This window comes from Rattus rattus, chromosome 4 (assembly GCF_011064425.1).
Source record: "Rattus rattus isolate New Zealand chromosome 4, Rrattus_CSIRO_v1, whole genome shotgun sequence".
NCBI lineage: Eukaryota > Metazoa > Chordata > Mammalia > Rodentia > Muridae > Rattus > Rattus rattus.
This window is the reverse complement of record NC_046157.1, coordinates 52,949,998-52,975,620: the sequence shown is the minus strand read 5'-3', so window position 1 is coordinate 52,975,620 and position 25,623 is coordinate 52,949,998. Positions and strand designations below refer to the sequence as shown.

General features: G+C 46.0%; 1 protein-coding gene across 1 annotated transcript; it reads right to left on the bottom strand.

The window, feature by feature from the left end:
* Window positions 1–323: 323 nt before the first annotated feature.
* On the bottom strand, window positions 324–25,589 carry Gart (phosphoribosylglycinamide formyltransferase, phosphoribosylglycinamide synthetase, phosphoribosylaminoimidazole synthetase). The gene is made up of 22 exons (XM_032900420.1): window positions 24,755–25,589; window positions 21,375–21,558; window positions 20,202–20,297; window positions 19,825–19,999; window positions 17,988–18,099; window positions 17,274–17,342; window positions 16,476–16,601; window positions 15,368–15,455; window positions 14,879–14,964; window positions 14,368–14,536; window positions 13,043–13,274; window positions 10,438–10,532; window positions 10,058–10,167; window positions 9,538–9,736; window positions 7,932–8,183; window positions 7,555–7,707; window positions 4,642–4,848; window positions 3,659–3,796; window positions 2,546–2,676; window positions 2,096–2,237; window positions 880–995; window positions 324–775 (listed from the first exon to the last, which is right to left on the bottom strand). The coding sequence occupies exons 2-22, from the start codon at window positions 21,517–21,519 to the stop codon at window positions 584–586; spliced, it is 3,033 nt and encodes a 1,010-aa protein (XP_032756311.1). The 5' UTR covers window positions 21,520–21,558; window positions 24,755–25,589; the 3' UTR covers window positions 324–583.
* Between the last annotated feature and the right edge of the window lie 34 nt (window positions 25,590–25,623).

Below are 25,623 nucleotides of genomic sequence, written 5' to 3'. Positions count from 1 at the left end.
TTTCTTATCCTCCTCTTTTAGGCTACAGTTTAAGGATGCTGCTGTTCTGAATTTAAAGCATAAGAGAGGTTTCAGCATGGTCTCTGGTGCCCTTAGGTAAGGGATCCACTTGTGCAGGCTGGACTCTCCTTATACCATGGGAGCTGCTCAGCAGTTCATGCTGGCTGGCTCTGGGCTGAGTGTAGTCATCTTTGGTCCACGAGTCCCTGCAGAAAAGCATGGTAAGCAGTAAGCTTGGAGCTCTCGTCTGGGTTTGTATGTGCCCAGTATGTTGGCAGCCCAGACCTTCCTACTTCTGGATGTCTTAAAAAATGGTAAATACGTTTTGTTTTTAATGAACCTATTTATTAAAAACATGGCGGCTGGTAAGGATTAAAGTCTTTTTACTAGCAGGTATATAAGTTTGGGCCATGGCCACGATGAAAAGGCACCCAGCAGGGCTGGGGATTTAGCTCAGTGGTAGAGTGTTTGCTAGCAAGTGCAAGGCCCTGGGTTTGGTCCTCAGCTCTGGGGAAGAAGAGAAGAAAAGGCACCCAGCAAGCCCTGCTTCTCTCTCAGCACTGGCCCTCCTGCTCAGGACGGGCTACTGCTCTCTGGCCCAGTGGATCTTGCCGTCTTCTCCCAGCTGCACAGCCCCACTGGCCACCAGCTGGAGGGCTGCAGGAAATATCTTATGTTCTGCTGCCTTGACGCGTTCAGACAGTGTTGCAACAGTGTCGTCCCTCTGCACAGGGACAGCTTCCTGTAGGATGATTTGCCCGGCATCTACGTCTTCCTGGAAAAGGAAGAAGGAGGCAAATGTTTGCAACCTTGCTCCCTAGCCAGGTACACTGCACCCAGACACCAGGGCCAAAGTTTGGTAGGAACAGATATACTCACAGCTACAAAGTGTACGGTGCACCCAGTAATGGTGACTCCAGCCTCCAGAACCTGCTCGTGAGCATTTGAACCCTTAAAAGAAGGGAGCAAGGACGGGTGGATGTTGAGCATTTTCCCTAGAAAGCAAAGAAGTAGTAGTCAGGAATCTCAGATCCTGTTTACCCTGCTAAGGGATCAAGGGATAACTATGTTTACCTTAGGAAATAAACTCTGGAGGGAAGGTACCCACTATGTGCAGACCAATGACCACAACAGGCTGCAGTCAGAGGTCTTAAGGAAGAGAGCAGGGCTGGCAAGATGGCTGAGAAGGGAAGAGGGTGCCCACCACCATGCCTGATGGATGATCTTCGCCCAATCCCCAGGACACGCACGGTGGGAGGAGGCACCGATCCTACAAAGTGTCCTCTGACTACCACAGGCATGCCGAGGGGACCCACTGCTCCATGTTCACGAAGTAAATAGAGAGCAAGGGAAAAAGGAAGCAAGAGACCATAGAGATGGTATATTTTTAGCAACGACACCTTCCTTGTCGTCCTCTATGTGTCACACAGGAGAGCATGGCTCTCATTTCTTTCTGTGGTACACACGCCAGGTAGGCGGTAAGCGCTCTCCCACAGAGCCAGCCCCCAGCTAGTGCTGTCCTCCATTATTTTATTATGAGTGTTTTGCTTGCGTGTGTGTCTGAGCACCAGAAATGTGCCTGGTCCCTGGAAATGGAGTTACAGATGGCTGTGAGTTGTCATGTGGGTGGTGCTGGGAACTAAACTCAGGTCCTCTGTAAGAGCAGTCGGGTGCTCTCAACCACAAAATTTCTCCAGCTGCCAGCTCTTGGTTTTGAGACAGGGTCTTGACCTTAAACTGATTACATTAAGGCTGATCTCTGCCCAGCTCTCTCTTCTTGGGATTCTTCTCGTTTTTCTCCCACTCCTCACTTTGCTTTCAAGAGAGTATGTCCTATCGACCACGCTCGGCCTCTTGCCTCGGCTTCACGACATTGGGGTTACAGTGTGGACTGAGTCTCACGTTTGTTGACTTCCCGATTCTACTGACAGTAAAGTGTCTTTGCAGTAACGGAGAGAGTGATTAGTGACAGCCAGTTGGACAGCTGAGCGGCCTGCTCAGTGAATCAGTCTGGGCACTTTCTACAAAGCCAAGGGATCTAGTCACAGTCCACATTCACACCCTGGTGTGCGAGAACTGGAGAACTGTAACTTACCATCCCATTTTCTGACAAACGGGCCAGAGAGGATCCTCATGAATCCTGCGAGACAGACTATGTCTACTGAGAACTCTTCCAGGACATGGTCAACTGCGTTGTCAAACTCGACACGATTTTTATATAACTTATGATTAATCACCTGTAACAGGAAGCAGTAAATAGCCCATTTCCAAGGATTCACAATAATTTAAACACAACCTTGCAGAGACCACGCTTCAGTGGTAACAGTGCAGCCTCTAGAGGGTGGCTGAGGAACCCAGCACCCACCCCAAACTGGGAAGTTCCACGATTACAGGACCATCTGTAGCCCCGTGAAAGCAGAGTGTGAGTTTAAGTACAGCCTGCAGGGCTGGAGGTGTGGGCACAGTGGGACATCTGAAGCTCCAGGTTGAACATCTGGCACCAGGCCTGACTGGCTGCAAAAGCCTTTTCTCTGTAGTTACTCACCCTGGTGGGAATGCCAGCTCGCTCTGCTCGGTCTAAGCCAGCAACTGCAGCTTTGTTGGAGATGACAAGAACGATGTGTGAGGAGCTTTTTGGATCCTGAGTGCTGTCTATGAGTGCCTGGAGGTTCGACCCTGAAAAAGCAGGAAAAGCAAGTAAGCTGACACTTATGATAGCTCAGTCCTCCTCACAATGCCCTTGCTCCTCACAGCAGCCTCTCTGCTTTAACCTTGGGCCTAAAATATGTTCAAACTGTAAGAGCATACAGCGGCCATCCTCTAAAGCCATGCTTGGGTGCCTCCAACATGCTGTTCAGAGCAATGCTACTGTGAGAAAAAACAGAGCTGGATGTGGTGGCCCCCACTAAATCCCTGTACTAGGAAAGCTGTGGCCAGGCCAGCCTGGGCTACGTGGTCATTCTGAAAGCCAATAGCAAAGTCACTGTGGTGACCAATAGAATCAAATGTTCTCCTACCCAGGTCTTACTTTTAATAAAAGACAATTTTATAGACATTTTATTCTCAAAGTAAGACATATAGAGGCTAAAATGCCAGGTCAATAACATTTACCATTTCTCACACTTAGCTGACCGCATGTAATCATTATTTCAATTTTTAAGATTTTCATCTATCGAGACACAAAAGAGGTGGAGTCCTAATTCTTTCCTTACGTTTTACTCTTAAGATTTTATTTCATGTGCATGAGTGGTTTGCCTGCACGTGGTATATGCACCACGTGTGCCTGCTGCAGAAAGGGCGTCAGATGCCCTGGAGTAGGGACAGTTGTGAATCACTGTGTGGGTGCTGGGAATTAAAACCTAGGTCCTCTGCAAGAACAGCAAGTGTCCTCAATGCCGAGGAGTCTCTCCTGGCTGTTTCTGGGGGCAGGGTCTCATTGTGTAGTCCTGTTTGGCCTGGAACTCCCAATGTACACCAGGCTGGCACTGAACTCAGGAATCTGCCTGCCTCTGCCTCCCAGTGCTAGGACTGAAGGCTGCCTTTTGTCTTACTTTCCTTCAGCCATCCCCACCTCCCAGGCTCTGCTGAAGCATCTTTATTACCACACTCCTCCCCATCCAGTCTGTGTGAATGGGGGTGGTAAGAGGCCAGGTCTTACCTGTTCCAGATATTAGGACAGCCACTCTTGCTTTCTTTTGCTGGCTAGGGAAATTACTTCTCAGGAAGCCGTTTGTCATCACTGACCCCTTTGTTTGCATGGTTTCAATCAGATTCTTAACTCTGACACGAGGGGAATCTTCATTTCAATCATATGAATACATAAATAAGAACAACTATGAATTAACAGGAATAATAGAAAACATCATAAGAAAACTTTAGAGTATTGTATTTTCCACTGAAAGTAAAATATACAGGAACTAAAATACCAAGAAGTAACACCATGTCTCACTTTTAAAAACATACTGAAGGTGAACATACGTAATTGCTGCTTCAAGTAGGAGCTACTGTAGAGTACACCAGCACACCGAGGCAAAGCTATTTAAAATAATGCCTGCCCGTGTTCTCCCAGCCCGTCAACCTTTCTCATGAGCCCATTCTCACAGTGCTGTGACATGCTGGCCTTGTGGGAGGCATGCGACCAGCAAGGCCCTTCAAGGATGACAGAGGATGCTGTCTGAGAATGGGAGGGCTTCTTACTACAGTGTAAGCTGAGGATGTTACTGTGCAGCCCTGGAGAACCTGCCTGTAAAGAAAACCTACACAGCACAGAGTAGACAGACAGAAGCAAGGTGTCCAGCATCACTGTTCGCTATCTGCATGGCTCTGTCTGCCACCCTGTCAAATTCTGATGAGTTCTGAGCAATACAGAGAACTGGTCAGGGTGGTAGAACCATGAGGTGTATCGTGTAGTGACTTTATTCTGGGAAATAGTCCTGTGCAGCGTGGCTGTGCGTGTGACTAGTACCCAGAGATCCCAAAGCTCCACAGTGGAAACCATGTGTTCCTGCACCAGTGTGGATGACTCATGGTGCACAGGGTAAGGACATGCTACGGCAGTGTGAAGAAAGGCCACAGAGCCTGACGGGCAGAGAGCTGAGGCAGTCAAGGTTTCGAACGTAAAAGCTAAGAAGGAGCCATTACCTTCGGGACACTCAACGACACTGCCTATCACCCAGGCGTCTTCCTGGTGCTGCCGAATGTCATGGAGAATCTGCTCTGTTTGGTCCTTTGACACCACCAGGGCAGCTCCGACCCCACAGTTGAATGTCCTGGCCATTTCTTCTTCAGAGAGCTGTCCTTCTTGCTGTAGCCATGAGAAGACCTTGGGGACCCTCCAGGTATAGGCATCTTAAAACAAGAGTCGCCCAATTAATCCACTGTCCCATACAGAGACTGCTATCATGTGTAGACCTGAACTATTAATGGTCCCTTCAGCTCCATTTCTGTCGGCACTGATACTTGGAGGAAGTATGCTCTATGCTCCATGAACTTGCTGCATCTGTAGAACTCCTAACGGTTCAGATGCGCTAGCTGATTGCAGCAGAGACTGGCATGCCGCCTTTTGTAAACGTTTAGCTGAGTCTCAGTGATGACAAGATGTGCCCTAAATACTGTGCAGAGCTACTCGGAGGGCAGTTCCGCTACAGATCACTTTCTGATACTTTGTTCCCTGAATTACTTTTAAAATTTACATTCTAAGCTGACTTGCAGCTCCTCCTTTGTCACAAGCAATACGTCAAACCTCTCATCAGACACATCAAGGTGTTACAGACACTGGCACAAAGTCCTTCAATAATAAAGTAATATGGATACTTTTTCTGGGAGTACGGGTTATAGGATTTGATTTACAAAATCTATACTGAACTATTTAGGATGACTCTAAAAGATTATTGAGCTTTGGTCTTGGTTGGAATTTTCTGTCAACTGGACACAAGCTAGAATGATCTGAGAGGGGAGTGCCTCCATCACATTGGCTGTACACAAGCCTGAGAGCCACTTTTTAGTGACTGATGGAGGAGGGCCAGCTCACTGACGCAGTGGTCCTGGGTGGAACAGGAATTCAGGCTGAGTAAGCCACAAGCCAGTAAGCAGCACCACTCCATGGTCTCTGACTCAGTTACCGCCTCCAGGTTCTGCCGTGAGTTCCTGCCCTGACTTCCCTCAGAGATGGAGTGAGGCCTGAGAGTTGTAAGATAAGTTGTTATGGTCTCGGCCTTTATCGCAGCAAAAAAACGCTAACTAAGGTTGATTTTTATTTAAAATTTCTTGAGGGGAAGGCACCTACAACATTCCGTGCAGGTCATGCAGTGGTACATATGTTCTCTAGATACATATATTTTGTGTGTGTGAGTGCTCTGCCTGTATGTATGCATGTGCAACACATGTGTGCTTGGTGCCCTTGGAGCTGGAGTTACAAATGGTTGTGTGCTGCCATGTGGAAGGAGGACTGAATGCAGGTCCTCTGTAAGAACACATGTATCCATGTCTCCTGCCCAGAACTGAGCTTTAATTGGACACCAGAGTGGACTGTTGGTTCCTTCTACTTACTTAGCAGACCTAATGATAACCAGTTTTTGGCTATTGAAACAGGGTCTCATTCTATAGTCCTAGCTGACCTGGAACTCCTTATGTAGATAAAGCTGGTCTTGAACTCATGGTGATTCATCTGCCTCTGTTTTCAGACTGAGGGGATTAAAGTGCGTTTACCACACTTGGCCGGATTGATAATCAGGTTTTGTTTTTTTGTTTTTTTTTAAATGTAATTTAAAGGGGCTGGAGAGATGGCTCAGTGGTTAAGAACACTGACTGCTCTTCCAGAGGTCCTGAGTTCAATTCCCAGCAACCACATGGTGGCTCACAACCATCTGTAATGGGATTGGATGCCCTCTTCTGGTGTACATGAAGACAGCGACCATGTGCTGATATACATAAAATAAATACGTCTTTCTAAAAGATGTAATTTGAAAGTGCTGCCTGCCGACAGGTCTTTCCCGTCAGGTTTATTACTACTCTACATGTGTGTGAGTCTGGGCAGCACCACACGTGCCTTGTGCCTTGGTGCTCAGAAGAGGGGTCAGATCCCATGGAAATGGAGTTGGGGATGGCTGTAAGCAGCTATGTGGGTGCTGGGAAATGAACCTGGCTCCCCTGTGGAGCGACAAGTGCTCCTGACTGCTGAGCTCTCCATTAGGTTCAATTCCATTAGGAAGCTGAGTGAGTTCAGAAGATTCAGCCATCACAAATGCTCACCATGACCTCAGAGGTCAAAGGCCAAGAGCAATGTAAAGTTGAAAGCTGCCTGGTTATAAATCAGAATACTCTCTCACAGGCAATGGTGCCACTGAGAAAGTAGACATTGCATTAATAAGGAGCCAAATTCTTACTTCAGAAAAAAGAAAGAAAGCTTTTTGAAAAACTGACAATAAAAAGAAACAAGCTGAGCCCAGCAGGACACCCAGGGAGCTGAGGCAGAAAGCTCAAGGCTAGCCTGGATTACAGAGAGGGAGATCATGCATAACTAAAAAAATGAAAAGCTTCAGGAATAAGGCTATATGGGTTGTGCATCCCTAATTCAAAATAAGAAACTTTTTGAATGCCACATGATGCCAGAGTGAAAAAAGCCACACTTAACCTCATGGGATAGATCATAGTCGATATATAGGAGAATGCACTAAAAAACATTATATGAGGCTGTATATGGTGGGGTACACACTCCAGAGGCAGAGGGAAATCTCCATGAGTTCAAGGCCACCTGACTCCTGAGAGAGAGAGAGAGAGAGAGAGAGAGAGAGAGAGAGAGAGAGAGAGAGAGATCAGCACAACAACCAGGGCTACAAAGAGAAACCCTATCTTAAAAACAAAACCACCCACCCACCCACTGATCTCCCATGTATGACTGCATAGCCTCACACCACCATGTATGACTGTCTCACAGTACATGTATGATCATGCATACACTCACCACACAGTACATGTTTTCCCTTCAAGCTTATCTATTGATCCACTTCAGACTCCTGAGAGAGGACTGGGATGAATGCCAGCGAATGAGCTTACCTAAATCTACTCCAAGCTTCCGAGGGAGGACTCTGGGGATGTTTTCCAGCAATCCACCTCCAGTAATATGAGCAAAAGCTTTGACACGTCCTGAACGTATGATAGGCAGCAGTGAATGGCTGTAGATCCTGGTTGGAGTTAGAAGTAAGTCCCCTGTGGATTGGAGAGATAACGCAAACTTAGCCCACACGCTCGAAACCCAAATGTAGAAGCCATTCTGAAATGGACAATGATGGCCCTTGCAGAGGCTCTGTCATGTCGTCCAGGCAGCAAAGCCGAGGTCAGTGCAACCCTTCCACCCTAGTTCTAGGTAATCTGGGTTTGCACACAAGCGCTTGCTCAGACATTTCCAAGTACAACAGCAAGAGTCCGTTTACCTAAAGTCTGATCTCCACAACCACCCGGGGCTGGAGAGGAGTACTGGAGTGAAGTCCTCTCCACGATTTTCCTCACAAGGCTAAAGCCATTGCTGTGAAGACCAGATGAAGCCACTCCAATGACGGCGTCTCCTTCGGCGATCCTTTCAAGCTGAGGGAGCTTCTGGTGTCTCTCCATAGCACCAACAGCAAACCCGGCAAGATCATACTCTCCAGGGGGGTACATGTCGGGCATCTCTGCTGTCTCCCCACCTGGAAGGACACGGACAAGGACAATCCTTAGGAATACGCTTGCAGTGACAGAAGCCACATCAGACAGTCGATCAGTGCACAGCTTTATCTAGGACTGAATTTGTTGCCTGGTTTCTGGGGAGAGAGCTGATGTCTATGAACAGTGAGGAGGTGATGCTACAGGCCTTACACGGCCATCAGACATCTCCACCCTGGCTCGTGCATAATCAGTTGGTTTCACAACATGCCACAGGAGTGTGACTTCACAAGTACTTCCGTGTTTGATTTTAAGAGGGCATTAGATCCCCCGGAACTGGAGTTACTGCAGGCTGATGGTGTGGGCTCTGGGACCGATACTCAGGTTCTCTGGAAGAGCAGCAAGTGCTCTTAACTGCTGAGCCAGGCCCCCGGGCCTTAGTTGGTTTTACGATCACACCACCTTCCATGTAATGCCTTCATACATGGCATAATGCTATGACTGCTAGATTCACAGCACACGTAGGTAGAAGAGGGAAGCCGACTCCAGCAGAGAACTGCTGTAAAAACAGTTGAAAGGCATTTTTTGGCCTTGAGCTCTGATTTGTCTACAGATATAGAAGTATTTGTTTTCTCCGCTGAGACAAGAGTCTTGCTATGTAGCCTAGGCTGGCTCAAAATCTCAGCAATCTTTCTGCTTCAGCCACCAAGGATTACAGGCACACAGCACAGCATCAACCCTGAAATGTGACAGAAATAGTTCTATTCCTTCCTTGGTCTACCTAAAAATTAATTTTGCTAAAAAACAAAACAAAACAAAAACAAACAAACAAACAAAAAACAAAACAAAACAAAACTCCCTCACATCTGGTTAAGCAGAATGTCTTAAAACTGAAGTGACATCCCAGGCCCACCTCTGCACCAGAGAGGTCCACCTCCGCACCAGAGAGGTTCACTCTGTGTAACCTTGGCTATTTCAGAGCTAGCTCTGTAGACCAGGCTGGTCTTGAACTCACGGAGATCCTCCTGCCTCTGCCTCCCGAGTGCTGGTATTCAAAGAGTGCCATCACCAACTGGTTACATTTTCTGTTTATGTCACTTCTAAGGAAACTATAGTTTAACATATGCAATTCCAGGGGCCACCATCTCTCCTGCTGCAGGAGGAAAAGGCCTAAGCCTGCCCAGGGAGGCTCTTGAGAAACCTGAAGATGAACAGAAGAGAAAGATAAGCCTCCCTGGTGGCTGGGCAGTGTGAGAAGGGGGAGGGGTCTAAAATTAAGGCAGGCGGTTTTCTGTGCATTTCGTTTTCCTGTTGGGTGATGTCTAGCCACCACAAGCCCCATTTAAGCTCTCATGACTGACAGGCAGTACAGAGGTCCTGTGGGTCAATGGGCCGTACCTAGGAGAGCACAGCCAGCCTGTCGGCAAGCTGCAGCAATTCCAGCAACCACAGCTTCAGTTGTACCAAGGTCAAGTTTTCCACAGGAAAAGTAGTCAAGGAAGAAGAGGGGCTCTGCTCCTTGTGCGAGGATGTCGTTCACGCACATCGCAACCAGATCCTGACCGATGGAGTCATGCTTATTGCACAGCTGGGCAATCTGCAGAACACACACAGCCACACCCGTAAGTTCTACCTCCTCTTGGTTCACCCAGGGCTCTGCAAACCCCACTGCCTCGGCTGGCTGCCCAGAGCTTCAGCACAGACAACACTGCAGCCCTTCGAGCTATACTGTGCCCCTTTCTAGAACACTGGTGTTTAAAATGTGCAACTAAGCTACGTGGCCACAATGAGTGGTTAGTCGCCATGGCTCTTGTTAGCTCATGCATGTTAAGAAGAAATCTGATAAACATAAAACTCGTTTGAAAGGCAAATTCCCTTTTCTCTTTCACAAAGCCTGTGATCACAAGTGTCTGGTTACCTTTAGTTTAGTTCCAACACCGTCTGTTCCAGAGGCCAGAAGAGGATCTTTGAAACCAGCTGCTTTCAAATCAAAAAGACCAGCAAAGCCCCCAAGGTCAACACTGCAGCCTGTCAGAGAGAGAGAACAGACTACTTGTTGCACTTTAACTGATAAGTCCACAACTCGTGGCACCACTTCTTCCTGACAATGGATAGCAGAAGACTACCTTTTCTGAGAGAGTTCCATGTATACAGAAAACTAATCAAGCATGTCCTTGGCTTAGGAATAACTTACACGAAACCTAGCAATAATTTGAAAAACTTCCCTCAGCTAAATGTAAGGCCCCAATCAATTCACGATACCATTTATCTATTAGCAGAATACAGGGTCTAATTTACCTGGTCTGGAGGTAGCTTTGGCTAAAGGCTGAATTTTCTTAACCAGCATATTTCCAGCTGCAATGTCTACTCCAGAGTCCTTGTAGGTCAGGCCCCTAGGGAAATGAAAACAAAGACATCACCTTAAAGCCAGTGGAAATGATGTGAGAGGGTCTCTTTAGGTAGATCAGCCGTCCTGGAACTCAGAGACCTGCTTGCCTCTGCCGGGATTAAAGGCATGCACCACCACACTATCAGGGGAAATTATTTTCATTTTAAAAAACGTAAGGGCTAAGGAAATGGCTTGGTGGTTAAAGTACTTGCCCCAGGAATCCTGGATGGACATGGCTGCCGGTCTGTAATTCCAGCCTGGTGAAGTGGAGATACAGAGTTCCCAAAGCAAGCTGGCTTATACAGAGACTAGCCAAACCAGTGAACTGAGGTTGTCTCTCTCTCTTCACACACACACACACACACACACACACACACACACACACACACACACACACACACACACACACACACACACACACAGTGCCTGCACCCTTCCCAACTGATCTGACGGTTATTGAGAACAGCTTTTGTTTGATCATGTATATCCTGTAGAGGTAATGTACTATTTAAAAAAAAAAAAACTTTTTTTTGAGACGGGCAGGCTTCAGACTTGCTCTGCAGTTGAGAGTGACCTTGGATTTTCAGTCTCCCTCTATTTTCTGAAGGTTGGAGTTAACGAGTGTGCACTACCATACCTGGTTTAAAACATTGTCTAAATTATGATAAAACACGCATAGAAAAATACGACAGAAATAAAAATTTAGCATCTCATCCCTTTTGAAGTCTTGTTCTAGTGAGTGGAACAATTTTGGGCAGGCATGGTTACTATCCATCTTTTCTCACCAAGCAGTTCTCCATTCCTGACTCTCAGTGGCAGAACACTGGTCCCAATACTTCAGCCTCCCCAGTGCTGACATTAGACAAGACCCTCACCAGGTCTCTTCTACTTTTAAACAGAGTATTTGACAACTACTCTCGGGTCAACTTCAGTGTGAGTAGAAATGAAATGCCAGAACCAAACTAAAAAAAAAAAAAAAAATGGAATTAGGGGACTAAAGAGATGGCTCAGTGGTTAAGAGCACTGACTGCTCTTCCAGAGGTTATGAGCTCAATTCCCAGCAACCACATCTGTAAAGGGACTCGATGGCTTCTTCTGGTGTGTCTGAAGACAGCTATAGTGTGCTCACATACATGAAATAAATCAATCAACAACAAACCCTCCCCCAACTTGTTATAAAAAAGAAAAAGCACGAGACTGTGGTATAGAAATCAAGGTTGGGAATGGCGCTGTGAGCTCACTAGGCTTCCCTTGCAGAGGAGACAGATGAAGCCATGTTTTATTACAAGCAAGCATCTGGGCCCCTGGGAAGACTGCCAGCCAACGCCCCGCCTGCAGCCAGGGCCACTCACAGAATACACAGCCCTACTGGGAACATCTCATCCTCTACAGCTAGGATTTAAGTCCCTTGCTGGGCATAGTGGCATGGGTCACTGGATCTCTGAGCTCCAGGCCAGCCAGAGTCTTTTTAGACTCTGTCTAAAAATAAAAAAACAAACCAAACCAGAGGGGGGGAAAAAAACCAAAACTTCAGCATTTTAAGGTAGAGAATTTCCATTTCTTGATATTTTAAAGTTAAGAAAGAGAAAACTTTGGCACAGTATTTTAGTGCAGAATATTTATAAAGGGTTTTAAACTTATCTTTTGCTCAGGGCAGTTTTTGAGAGATGGTTTGCTGATTCAGAGTACTTGTTGGTCTTGACGATTATCTGGATTTGGTTCTAGCACCTATGTGTTGGCTCATAATCATCCCTAAACTCAGCTCCATGGGACCCAATGCCCACTTCTGACCTCAGGACCAGCCACACGTGATACACATGCTACACACAGGCAACACACACCACACATATACCCGCTGAAGAACTTAATGAAAGGCAATGTGATATTTTTTTTTGGACAGGGTTTCTCTGTGTGTAGCTTTGGCTGTCTTGGAACACTTGGGCTAGCCTTGGACTTAGAGCCCCCTGTCTATGACTCCCAGATGCTATGATTAAAGGTGTGAGCCACCACCACCCAGCGTGATGCGTGATATTCTTAAAAAAAAAAAAAAAAAAAAAAAAAAAAAACACTCACGTGGCAAGCAACAAGTTTATTTATCTATAGGAAGTATCAGCTAATAAATAATCAGGAAGTAGTAAACACTCAGGTGGGAGACAAAGCAGGACCTGTGACTCAAGCTGCAAACGTTCAACTATGTAATAACTCAAGGAGTAACCATCTTTAATCTCCACAGACTTTTCAAAGATAAGGAATTGCCAACGGCTTTCATTATTTTTTCAAATATTGCTTTGATTTTTTTTTTTTTGTGGTAGGTGATATATAAAGTCTTATTATAGACTATCCTCAAATTTGAGATGCCCTAGAAACAATTTAGATTTCAACCAAAATACGAACGAAGGTCCAGTCAGCTCCACAGGCAGGAAACACAGAGTGACTTAAAATAGGGCTCCAGGCTCCCAGCCATGGAGGCCAGTTCTGAGCCTGCACCCGACTGTCTCAGAGGGAAATCTTTACCTGGGCCGCTGGAGGAAGGCCACAGCACGGAAGCCAATGTCCTTTCGGTAAACTGCTCCCTCAAACTTTAGTGCAGCGAGTCCCTTCCTGGCCTCATCAAGGGCTGACATGAGATTTTCCCGGACAGCTGTCACTGTGAGGACTCTGCCCCCGCTGGTCACCACTTTGGCATCTTTAAGAGCAGTGCCTGCATGAAAGACCTGCAGTCCTAAAGCTTGGGCCTCAGGAAACCCTGGAAAAGAGGAGAGGTTAAAAAAAAAAACACGTTCCTTGTTTCTTCTTTTTTGAGACAGGGTCTTCACTACATAGACCAGGCTGGCCTCAAACTCAGTGACCTTCCTGCCTCTCTCCCTCTACAACAGAGATTTTGAAATAACATTTCATCCTGTGCTATGGTCCTATTTTAAAAATTCTAGTGTCTGGGGAGTGAGAAAAAAACCATTCCGTTTTGGTGAGGGATAGGAAAAATGCCCGAAGTGGTTGAGACTTAAAAGCATGGCTAGTTTTTTTTTTTCACAAGTGGTTTCAAAGATAACACTATTTCTTTAACGGTGAAACAGCCAGTTACAAGGATAACCCTCTCATCTCCATATCTCACTCTCCTGTCCCCAGTGTGGAACAACACCTGCTGTGATAATGTGCTAGCCAAGGTCTGAGTGTCTGACGACATGGTGCCGCCCAACACAAATGACTTCATGCCTACTGGTAGCGTCCAATACGTCGTTACGGAAATTGCTATCACACTTATCAGTCCTAGTCTGAGGAGAAATGTCATCATCACAAAGGTTCTTGGTTCAATCTCATCTCTCTATTCCCTTACAAAAGCACACAGCTCCTGAGTGTGTGAGACCACGTGACAGACTTCTTGCTTACTTTGCTGGGCAGGAGAGAAAATACAGCTCTTGAGGCAAACACACTATGTGACACTTCTGAGCTACACTACAGCATGTTAGCGAACACAGAGGTTCTGGCTGGATGGCACAAATTTTCATTTATAAACAGATTTAACACCATATATCCAGATACTTCTTCACAGCCTGTTAAAAAAGGGGGAGGGGGAACTAGATTTCAAACATTAAATCCTGCCACAGAAATCACATCTGGCACTGCATTTGCACAAAGTAGAGTTCATGTCTCTCAGGTCTCACTGGTCCATGCTAACAATGCAAATCTCACCCTGTCCACCACCCGGCTCTGGGAAGGAGGAGGTGTGGGGCTGCAGTGAGATCACACTGGGAATCTGACCGGGTCACTCATGTCTCTCGGAGCAGGAAAGAACATGAACGGCACTCGCTGTGGCAAACCTCTTACCCACTGCTCCTCACCTGTAATCTCCACACCCTTGGTGTAGGCTCCAGGATACCCTCCACTCGCCATGACAACAGTTACGGCGCTGTGGTTTTCTAGCCAAACAGGCGGAGACTCGCTCAGCAGGCCATCTAAGGTGGACTGAATCACTTCATAAAGGTCACTTTTAAGAAGTGGGAGGATGACCTGGAAGAAGAGTCAGGAGGTGGACGAGATGACCTTTTCATAACCTCTCCTTTATCTATGGTTCCCACTCATTCCCTGGGACACTGATGGAAGAGTTGTGGGAAGAAAAGGACGCTCTCCTGAAGAGCGGGTGTGGACTACTGCTACTATGTTGTTCTGGTTATTCCTGCCGGTGTTATTACCACCACCATTGCCAAGTCTCTCTCTGGAGCCCTGGCCTCTGGAGCTCACTCTGTAGACCAGGCTGGCTGCACACTCAGAGCTCCAGCTGCCTCTGCTCCCCGAGTGTTAGGATTAAAGACATGAACCACACCAGCCAGTACTTTATTTATTGTTACCCACCTGGCATTCTGGATCACCAAAACGGCAATTAAACTCCAAAACTTTTGGGCCATCTTTGGTCAGCATTATACCAGCATAAAGAATTCCTTTATTAAAAAAGAAAAAAAGGAAACCAATCTGTAATGGCGTAATGACAACAGTACGTTATAACTACAAAACCTAGAGCATGAATTATTTTTTGAGATAAAGTCTCAGGCGTCGCAGGCTGGCCCTGAGCTCATTCTGAGTTGAGGATAGCCTTGAACTTCTGATCCTTCTACCTCCATATCCCAGGTGCTGGGATTACAGGTGTGCTCCACCATACCCAATTTATGGTTGTCGAGCTTCATTCATCCTAGGCAAGCATTTTACCAACTGAGCTCCAACTCTACTCCTAGAATACAAGCTTCTAACACTAACACTGCACTGTGATCAGAGCTGTAGAAAGAGACAACGCATTCCAGCCAAGGCACACAGGTGCTGTAAAAACGTTCTGTGCAGCCTGCTTACCTGTGTACGGCACCCCCTCCTGCTGCATGCCATCTACTGTTCTCTGAAGAATTGTGTTTTTAATTTTTACTAACAAATCCTTAGGAACCTGGGGAACACACAAACATTTAGATGTAACTGTTTTGTTTTTAAAATCACTTAAGGCTGGGTGTGGCGGTGTGTCACACCCTAATCCTAATACCCGGGAGGCAAGGGTAGGTAGATGGTGAGTTTGCGACCAGCCTGGTTTATATAGAGTTCCATGCCACCCAGGCCTATAGCAAGAACTGTCTAAAACAAAACACAAAGCCTCACACAACAGGGAAGACTCTGGAGATCAAAGTTCTCATAGTCAAGGACAGGATGGTGACAAAAAAAAAAGGAACTAAGTCAGTGTCTACTTTCACTTTCCCTCAACCCCTTGCCAAACACATCAATCTTAAGGCCCCGCCCACTTCCATCCAGTCACTATTTCACCTCAACAAGGCCTGCCCAAAATTTCCTCAGACACAATGCTAAAATTTTCTCCCCTTCTCATACTCCTTAGGAATCCTTCTAGTACATACTACCCAAAATTTTAAGCCTACATATCCATGGATATGAGTTAGTATATTTAATTGAGGAAATCAGGCTTACAGACAGTTGTCTCAAGATGAATATTGCCAAAGCCCATAAAAGATGCTTGCTTTTGCTGGTTTGTTTTTTTTTTTTTTTTGGAGGGGGGTCAGAGGGACAGAGCCTCCCGATGTAGCTCTGGCTGTCCTGGAGATGCTCCTGCTTCTGCCTCCGAGGTGTTGGGATAAAAGGGGTGCACCACTGCTTCTGGCTAATAGAGAGTTCTTATACAAAACTGACCAGCAATTGGGGACACCGCCTCTCAGTATTAAGTAGACAGAACAGTTATGGCTTGTCCTGGATCTCAATTCTTTTTGTGTTCTAGGCCCTGTACTGAGAGGGGAAAAGAATGATTCTGGATCTTATGGGTGTACACAAGGTGGGATGGGACAGAGTCAGAGTTCATTTAATTCCCATTTTTTAAATGCTAGATGGCTGTCAGTTCCTCTCAGGCTTCCCGAAGCGCTTGTTAGAGAAAGAGTCGGACCGTGGGGTCAGGAGCAGCACACAGTACCTGAGGTGCAGGGCAGTAGGCTCCCATTCCTCCAGTGTTGGGTCCCCGATCTCCATCCAGCAATCGCTTATGGTCTTGCGCTGGGGGCATTGGGGCCACTGTCTTCCCATCAGTGAAGCACAGGCACTGTGGAGAAGACAGATTAGTCCAATCAGGTTAAATTAAATGTCAAAAAGTCAAACAGGATTCTTCTGAGAGGAAAAGGTTTCATATTTGAAAAGCTTGAACAATATTTCCTAAGTCCGATGGCCTGAGCCAGAAGACCTTGGCTATCCAAGCTGAAAAGGACCTGCCGTTTGTAGCAACAGGGACAAAAGGAGGTTCTACCCAAGACAAAGATCGACCTCCTGCTGTCGAGACATCCGCACTCATGCTATATTTAAGTTGCACATGCTGTGTAATAAGTGTATGTGAAACAAAGACCACAAATGTACAGACCTTCCATAGTGTGATTTAAGTCCAAGTACTCCTACTGAAGTATAGACCAGTGGTTCTCAACCTGTGGGTCATGACCCCTTGAAAGGGGTCACTTATCCGATTATTTACATTGTGATTTATTAACAGTAACAAAATTACATTATGAAATAGCATAATAATAATTTTGTTTGGGGATCACCACAACACAAGGGTTGCAGCCTACAGGGGCTGAGAGCTACTGCTGTGGGGATGATTAAAGAGAACACAAGGGTGCGCGTCCTCTGAACTGCTGGTTCCCACAGGAAGCTGCCAGGGCTAAGCAAGGTTTTTTGGTTGTGGGGCAGGGTGGTGTGTGTTAAGGGCAGGGATGGCTGTACGTACAGACACTTCTTCCCCTTCCAGAAGCTCCTCCACGACAACAGTTTCACCGGCTGCTCCAAATGACTTTTCCTAATCGTAAAAATAAAAGGCCTTGTAAACTTCAAAGCTTTTAATATTTACCAAGTTGACTTATAGAACTGTCTCCTATTTGAGTTATGAAATACACGAGCATCAGAATTCTTTCTTGTGTGAAGACTTAACATGGATTTGTCTGGCCTCTCTTGAGACAGCAGGCAAGGCTCACACTGTACAGATGTGATGCACACATCTCTTAGTTTGCTGACACAATTTCACCATCATCCTTATTTCTGAAGACGACTGTGTAGCTTTGTTCACATAAATTAAACAAAACCAAGTATGTAAAAATGGATTTCTCTAAGAGGCAACGCCATAATCATCAATGTAGATTAGCAAAGAAACATTGTATCTACCCACTGCTCTACTTTTAAGACTTGGAACACACACTTGGAATGCCTTAGTTCTCATGGACTTGGAGCGTGATCTGTAAGTCCCATGGGCTAAAGACCCTCTACCTTTCAGTAGCAGACACTATGGCGTTTAGACACTGGTGTAGCTCATGACCTGCCAGTTTTTAAATACGGATAACCCAGGCTACAGTGAGAACTATCTTCCAGGGCTGGGCACACCCAGGGGCCACTCTGTGAAGCTGCAGCATCTACCCACACAGAGAGCCTTTCAGAAGCATCCACCCACTTGCATGATCTCCTGAACAGCTTTGCAGGCTTCAGCTTTGCTCTTCGCCACAATCACCCCCTTCCCTGCTGCAAGGCCACTGGCCTTCACAACCAAAGCAGGAAAGTCCGCGCTGTGAAGACAGGGAGCAAACAGTTAGTGCTCTGTGATTTGGAACAGTATGTTTCAGCAAAATTGAAAGGTACACAGAAAAAAATATGATGCCAGTATCATGCCAAGATTGTTTTATATATTCCTTTGTAATTTTGATCATAAAGCATGCACAATTTTGCTTTTCATATATAGTGGGGTCCCATAAGGAAGAATCTGTAAAGACATAACCAGATCTGTAGAGCAGATGGGATAATCGTTAAGATACAAAGCAAAGCCTCACACTTACGTAAGGGACACTGCAGCAGGAGACCTGACTAACACTGGCAGACACCCACAGACCATTCCTAGAACACACAGCAATGGAGTGGGCTGGAGAACTAGAAGGAGGCTAGCCAAAGTAAGTAACAAAGCTGTCACTTACCCAAGGCGTGTGGGTACAGGGCAACAACAGTCAGTGTTAGGGAGATGGTAGGAGTTGGGCAGAGGGGGCATGCGTCTTTTATCCCAGCACTTGGGGGCAGAGGCAGGTGAATCTCTCTGCGGCTAGCCTGGTCTACAGAGTGACAGCCAGGGCTACACAGATAGCTCTACCTTGCCTGACCACTATCTCTGGAAAACCTCATAGGATGAAGAATGAATAAAGAATGAACTACACACACACACACACACACACACACACACACACACACACACACACACACACACACACACACACAGAGAGAGAGAGAGAGAGAGAGAGAGAGAGAGAGAGAGAGAGAGACAGAGAGAGAGAAAAACATGACCCAACTGAAGGTTAATGAAGGGTGGCTGGAGGGAAAGAACAAAAGGGAGAAAGGCATGTGCGCTCAGGGTACTCAATGCTTTCCACACATAGGAGGGAAGGGTACCTAATGGACACAGGTTTGATTTCCAGCACCTACTTGGTGGCTCAGAACTCCAGATCCAGGGCAGCTAAGCCCTCACCTCACCTTTGTGGGCACACAGTCATTCATGCAGGCAACACACCCATACACACAAAAGAAAGAAACCTTAAAAAACAAAAACAAAACAAAAAAAAAGCCTTACAAATTCAGTAACTCTGCTGGGTATGGTGGATCACACCTACTGTCCCAGCAAGTAGGAAGCTGAAGCAGGGGGACTGCCATTAGTTTAAGATCATGCTGCTGCTGTGAGCCATCACTGTGTTTCTGGGTTGCAGGACAACATAGATTTCCTTAGAGATTTCTCAGTAGTGAAGACATCATCACACAGTCTACTACACAGGAAGCACACACAACATCCTAGGCTTTTTTCTTCTCCTTTTGGTTTGAAACTGGATCCACGTAGCCCAGGCTAGCTTTGAGCTGACCCTTCAGCTTCTACTTCCCAAATGCTAGAGAATCCCATCTTATTTTAGTGTTGAAAAAGGACACAAGTTATTGTATTGAGAGTATATTTCCGTAATTAATTCAATATAAACCTGTGAAAGCCTAAGAAATAAACATTTTTTATTCTTTTTTTGTTTGTTTGTTCATTTTTCAAAACATGGTTTTTCTGTGTAGTCCTGGTGGTCTGAAACCTTACACTGTAGACCAGGTTAGCCTCATACTCAAGAGATTCACTTGCCCCTGCCTCCCAAGTGCTGGAATTAAAGGCCTGTGCCACCACTGCCCTGGCCTATACATTGTGTTTTTTAAGATGAAAGTGACTTTACGTTTAAGCGCCATTATAAAACACCTGCCCTTTGAAGGTCATCTTTGCCCACCTCATAATAAAGCTGCAGGCGTCTTCAGGGCTGGTGAATGCCCGCCACTGTGCAGTTGGGACACCATGTCGGTCCATAAACTCTTTGGCAAACTTTTTACTGGACTCCAGTAGAGCTGCTTGTGCCGTGGGGCCAAAGCATCGCACTCCTGCAGAAGCCAGGTCCCCAACAATCCCTACAGAAGTATCAAACAGAAATCTAGTGATCAGGGTCTCTCTCTATGGATTTAGACTGAATTATGATTAGACTAAACTCTAAGGGTTGAAAGCTCCTAATGTATTTTGTTGCAAATCCTCATCGACAAGTGATTGAGATAAAATGATCTCTAAACTTCTGTGGACACTGTGTATGTTGTAAGAATGAGAAATAAAATTTACCTGCAGCCAGAGGGGCCTCTGGTCCAACAACCACGAGTTCAATCTTTTCATCTTTGCAGAACTGAGCAAGAGCAGTGTGATCATTGATGGAGACAGCTGTAAGCAGAAAATATACACTCATACACGTGCAAAAATACCTCCAGTTAATGAAATAAGCGAACCGCTATCCTTAGTAAGATAATTAAAAACCAAGTTAATTGATGGTTTGCTTTTGTTGGTAGTTAGTAATGTCACCATGGGAGATTCCGAATAGTGCATTAGGTTAAATAAAGCTCAGTAGCAATTGAGTGATTCCCAATATTATAGTCCAACTGCCCCTGTCCCAGAGTTGGTTACAGGGTTAACAGACAAGCCCAGACAATACACTAAGAAACTTGTCTTTTAAACATCACTCAAAGTTTACTGAAAATCCACTATGTATTAGGTTCTGTGATAGGCCCTGAGATTAAGATGTTACAACAAACTAGTATCCTCAATCTTGGGATATTAATAATATAGTGCATGAATACTAGCTAGGAACTCCAGGTTCTCCATCCAACACCACTGGACCCCGTTGGATTAACCAGATTAACAAGTGAGGGCACACCCACCCTCAGCTGCTGCAAATGGCACTAAATTTATGACAATCCTGGGTGATTCTGATGAGTGGGTCCCTACAACCCCAACTGCACATGCCACTCCTCCTTGTCTCTAGACAAAGCACCACCTCAGAGAAGGAGGTATTTTATTATTATTTCTGTCTTTTCTCTAATTCTCTCCATAAATATGATGCGCCACATTGGCTACTGTGCAGACAAGGCGAAACAAGACAGGTAGGGTAAGATGAGGAAGTCGGGCTTTATCTCACGGCCAGCAACTGTTGAATGTAGTTCCGGAGCTGATCACTGATGGGACCAGAATCCACATCTGACAGCCCCATCAACTTTCCATACATAGAAAGTGCCTTTAATCCACACTATGCACTGGTGGCCTTTTCAGTCACAGTGGTTCATAAGGCTTAAAATACACTACCTTTATTTACCTCATACAATGAGAATTCAGTTACTACCTTCAAAATGTAAACTTAGAGAGAACGCATTCAAACTTAAATAGAAATACACCTTATTAAAGGGCATACATGAGCTACTGTTTATTATCAACAGATATTAACTCCACATTTAGAAACGTGATTACCAGCATTGGAGATCTTCCCAGCAGAAGCTGTGCCTGCATTTCCTGGGGCAACCAGCACTTGTTTGACATGAGGGGATTGTGCGAGTTTCCAGGCCAGGGTGTGTTCCCTTCCTCCACTACCGATTACAAGAACTCGGGCTGCCATTGTTGTCTCCGAAGCAGGGATTCAGAAGCCAAATGAAACCTGCAGAAAGAACACCATAGTCGGCATCTTAGAATGCGTGTATTTTGAAAGACAATCTCTCTTTCTTGGTGGTGTTTTATGTTGTTAATTTTTGTGTGTGATGGGGTTTTGCCTGTATGTGTGCCTGTGTGCCACAGCTGTGTCAGGTGTCCATGGAGGTCAGAAGAGACTGTTGGGTCCTCTGGGACTGGTGAGCTGACAATCGAATCCCAGACCCCAGAAGAGCAGTCAGCACTCAACCACTGAGCTGCATCTCCAGCTATTCTTTTTGTTGTGAGAAAGCCATGCTACGTTGCTCAGGCCAGTCTCAAACTCATGGCAACCCCCGTTTTAGCCACCTTCCAAGTGTGGGAACTACAGGCAGGTACTGCCACGCCTAGCTGGACAAACCATAATTTATAAATAGGATTTTCACGTAATACTTGTTTTCACACAAGTGACATCCAGAAATCCATTACTTAAAGATTGGGATTTACGGTAGGACATGTTGGTGTACGCCTCTGATCCCAGTACTTGAGAGGCAGAGGCAGGCAGAGGCAGGCAGATCTGAGTTTGAGGTCTGATTGCTCTACATAGGGGCTTCCAGGATAGCCCTGGCAACACCCAAACAAACAAACAAAAAACAAAAACAAACAAAAAACCCCCGAAGACCTGGAAAGATGGCTCAAGGTTGCTTTTCCAGAGGATTTGGGCTCAATTCCTAACATTTGTATGGTGGCTAACGAGGGTCTACAACTCCAGATCCAGGGGACCTGACCTTCTTTGATGTCCTCCTTGGGCACAAGGTACACATGCATGCAGGAAAAATACTCATAAAATAAAAAACTAAAAAAGCAGATGCCCCCACCCCCAAACCTGGAGTTAGAATTGGAAAGATGACCATCGGCATGGAAAATAGGGCGTGTGCTAAGGGGGCAGAGCCACTTACAGAGAACAAATGCCCCCATAACCATAAGCCTACACAAATAGTTTTCCTTTGTAACTTACCCACCGTAACCCCTAACAGTAAACCCAACCAACCAACCAAAAGCCTGTATACTAATACAGCACCTCATTTGACCAACCAAAAGCCTGTATATTAATACAGCACCTTATCTGGCCAATCAAAAGCCTGTATACTAACACAGCACCTCATCTGAGAAACAATCTACTGACATTCATTCTCTTGTGGACGATCTGATAGTCACCAACCCTTAGCAGGAAAATGGATTTGATGTTTGCTTATTTATTCAGGAGATGGAGCCTGCTAGCTACTTTGCTTACTCTAGACCTTAATTCCTAAGATCAAGAGATTGATTCTCTGTGCTGGCACACTCCTTTAATCCCAGCACTCAGGAGGGAGAGGCAGGTAATCTCTCACTCTGAGGCCAGACTACAGAGTGAGCTCTATGACAGCAAGGCCTACACAGAGAAACCCTGACTTGAAGAAAAAACCAGACTCTCTTGTCTCAGTCTTCCAAGTAGCTAGGACAACTAGTGTTACACCCAAATTTATAAATTTAAGCCTTAATGTGGTACAGAGAACAGGCATTAACAGTACACAATTTCTCTGTCAAGGGCCAGGAAATAAATATATTTGAGGACTATCTGTGCATTGTCCAAACTATGACATTTGTATTGTAATGTTGACAGAACATTAATGTACTGTCCCTTCTAAGTGAGTGTGTATCACCCAGAAAAATGATTTATTTAAACACTGGGCAGAGGTTCTTTGCCTAATCAGCGCTCTACACAACAGCAAGCCATTATGCACAGGAGGTTCATAACTAAGCGTATTTTGGGCACTGCGACTTCAACCACTAAACCAGTTTTCCTTCAACAGTTTTCTCTTTTTGAAAGACAGAGTCTCTCTGTATCCCTGGTTGTCTGAGAACTTGCTATGCAGGTCTCAGGCCCTCAGAGAGATCCTCTGGCCTCTGCCTCGTGAGTGCTGAGATTATAAACAAGTGCCACCACATTTGGCTTCTCCCATTTGTGTTTGGGGTTTGTAAAAAAAAAAAAAAAAAAAAAAAAAACAAAAAAAACAAGTGGCAAAATTATGTTTATTGTCATAAGCTTGCAGGCTTATGATTTGAGATCTTATGGGATGCTCTGGATTGGAAATATGTTAGAGAAACCAAAATCAAATACGAACATATCTCATTTGAATATAGGCATTTGCTAAAAGATTAGTTCTTAAGAATTAACTGAGATGGCATTAAAATATTGTCTACTATAAAGTATCCAGAAATAGGAAATGCTAATTTGTTATGTTCATATACCTAATTGATACCTATTGCTTAGAAGTTCAAAATCTAGCACCCCCCCCCAAAAAAAAACCCTCCTAAATCGTTACTTTATTTTGGGATTTCATATTTAAAGAAAAAACAAGCAGACTAGCAAGGTCTGTTAAGAACACTTTGTACTTAGTCTCCTGCACCCACAAGGTGGCCCACAAACATCCTAACTCTGGGTCCAGAGACTGAACGCCCTCTTCCGGCTTCTTTGGGGCGTTCATTGTGTGCACGTGGGCACAAACATACATCAACACTCCTTCACATAAAATAGACTTTAGTTCAACTCTATGTGTCATTTTCTTAGAGATAGCTGAAGCTATCAGACCTTAATATATAACTTGAATAAGAACAGCAGTGCAAGAGGACAATTTTCACTTACTACTCAGCATTTGTGAAACAGCAATACAATACTGGTCTCTTTACCAGGAGAGGCTGGGGTGCCTGGGCTCCGTTGTCAACATGGCCTTACCAGTCGGGAGACCAGGAGAGACTTTTGTAACTTCTTGGGTGTCAGTTAACTAGCAGGCAATTTATAGCGAGAATAAGAGCCAGGTAAGGAGAGAGTAAAAGAGTCCGGTAAAACCACTTCCAAATATTTGTTTTAAAAGAGTAGAAATCGAGTAAGAAAATGGTCCAGGTAAACCGTTAGCGACAATGATAAAACCAGAGCCGATAGAAAAAGCCATTGGTGTACAGAGTTCGTCTTTAAAAGGCAGAGATACACAGAAACCTGGACCAGGCCTCAGAATTAGAAAGCTGGTAAAGTACCTGGCCGACCTCTGTCAAGGCCGTGCAAAGCACGTGGCCTTTTCGTCAGCCACGCCAAGTTTCAATAGCAGACCGGTTGCTGAGGTTAAAGCCACAGGTCAGAGCGTAAACGCAGTCCACGCATCAATTTAAAAACTAAGGGATTCACGCACCTGCAAGCCCGGCCACGCAGCTCGCACTCGCACCCGCCACTCGCACTCGCCGGAAGTTGGCCCCGGGAATCCAGCGCGCTCTGGCCTCTGCCCCGCCCCCGATGGGCTCTGCTGCTTATTGGCCCGCCCGCCTCGGTCCCCGCCCGCGAGGCGATCCGTGTGGTTCCTCCCGCCTTAGGGTGCGGTCGGAGCCCGCTGCCTACACGGGCGAAGAATCCCTGGTTCCAGGCTTAGTGCTGACACTTGTCAGGGGTTGCCACCTAAGGTTCCTCCGTTTACCGCAGAGCCTCCTGCACTGGAGGCAGAGCCACGGCTACCTAATTGTGACCGCTAACCAAGCGCCAGGGTGGACCAGCTAGGGCTGGACTCCGGATGAGTCCAAGTGCACCCCGTTTAGATCGCAGGTCGCTTGGACGCTCCAGCCTTTGCTAAAAACACGTGACGCCGGTTATAGGAAGTATCGAGACAGAATGGGGAATCGCTCTTTTCCACTTCACAGTGGGGACACGGGATGGGGGGAATTTCTTTCTCATGCACGTCTTCCAGACCAAAGTAAACTTGGCGCTTGCAACAAACGCATCAAAGCTCCGCGCTAGACAATCTGAGGCCTTTCTTGTCTCCTTTTTCTATGGTCTCTAATCTCAGGCATTTACTCGCTACGGAAAGCCTCTTAGGAGTCCCCGCAGGCTGAGGGGATCAACAGCTGAAGCTGTCGCGGTCATCTCGGGAGCGCCTTCTCCTGTAATGGCGCCTGCGTCAAACACTAACATGGCGGACTAGTTCTTGCGCGGCGCAAACGTCAGCACCTCTACCCCGGGCGGCTCAGAAACAGCGGAGGAGAGCGGGCCGGTGCTCGCTGATTGGCTCGT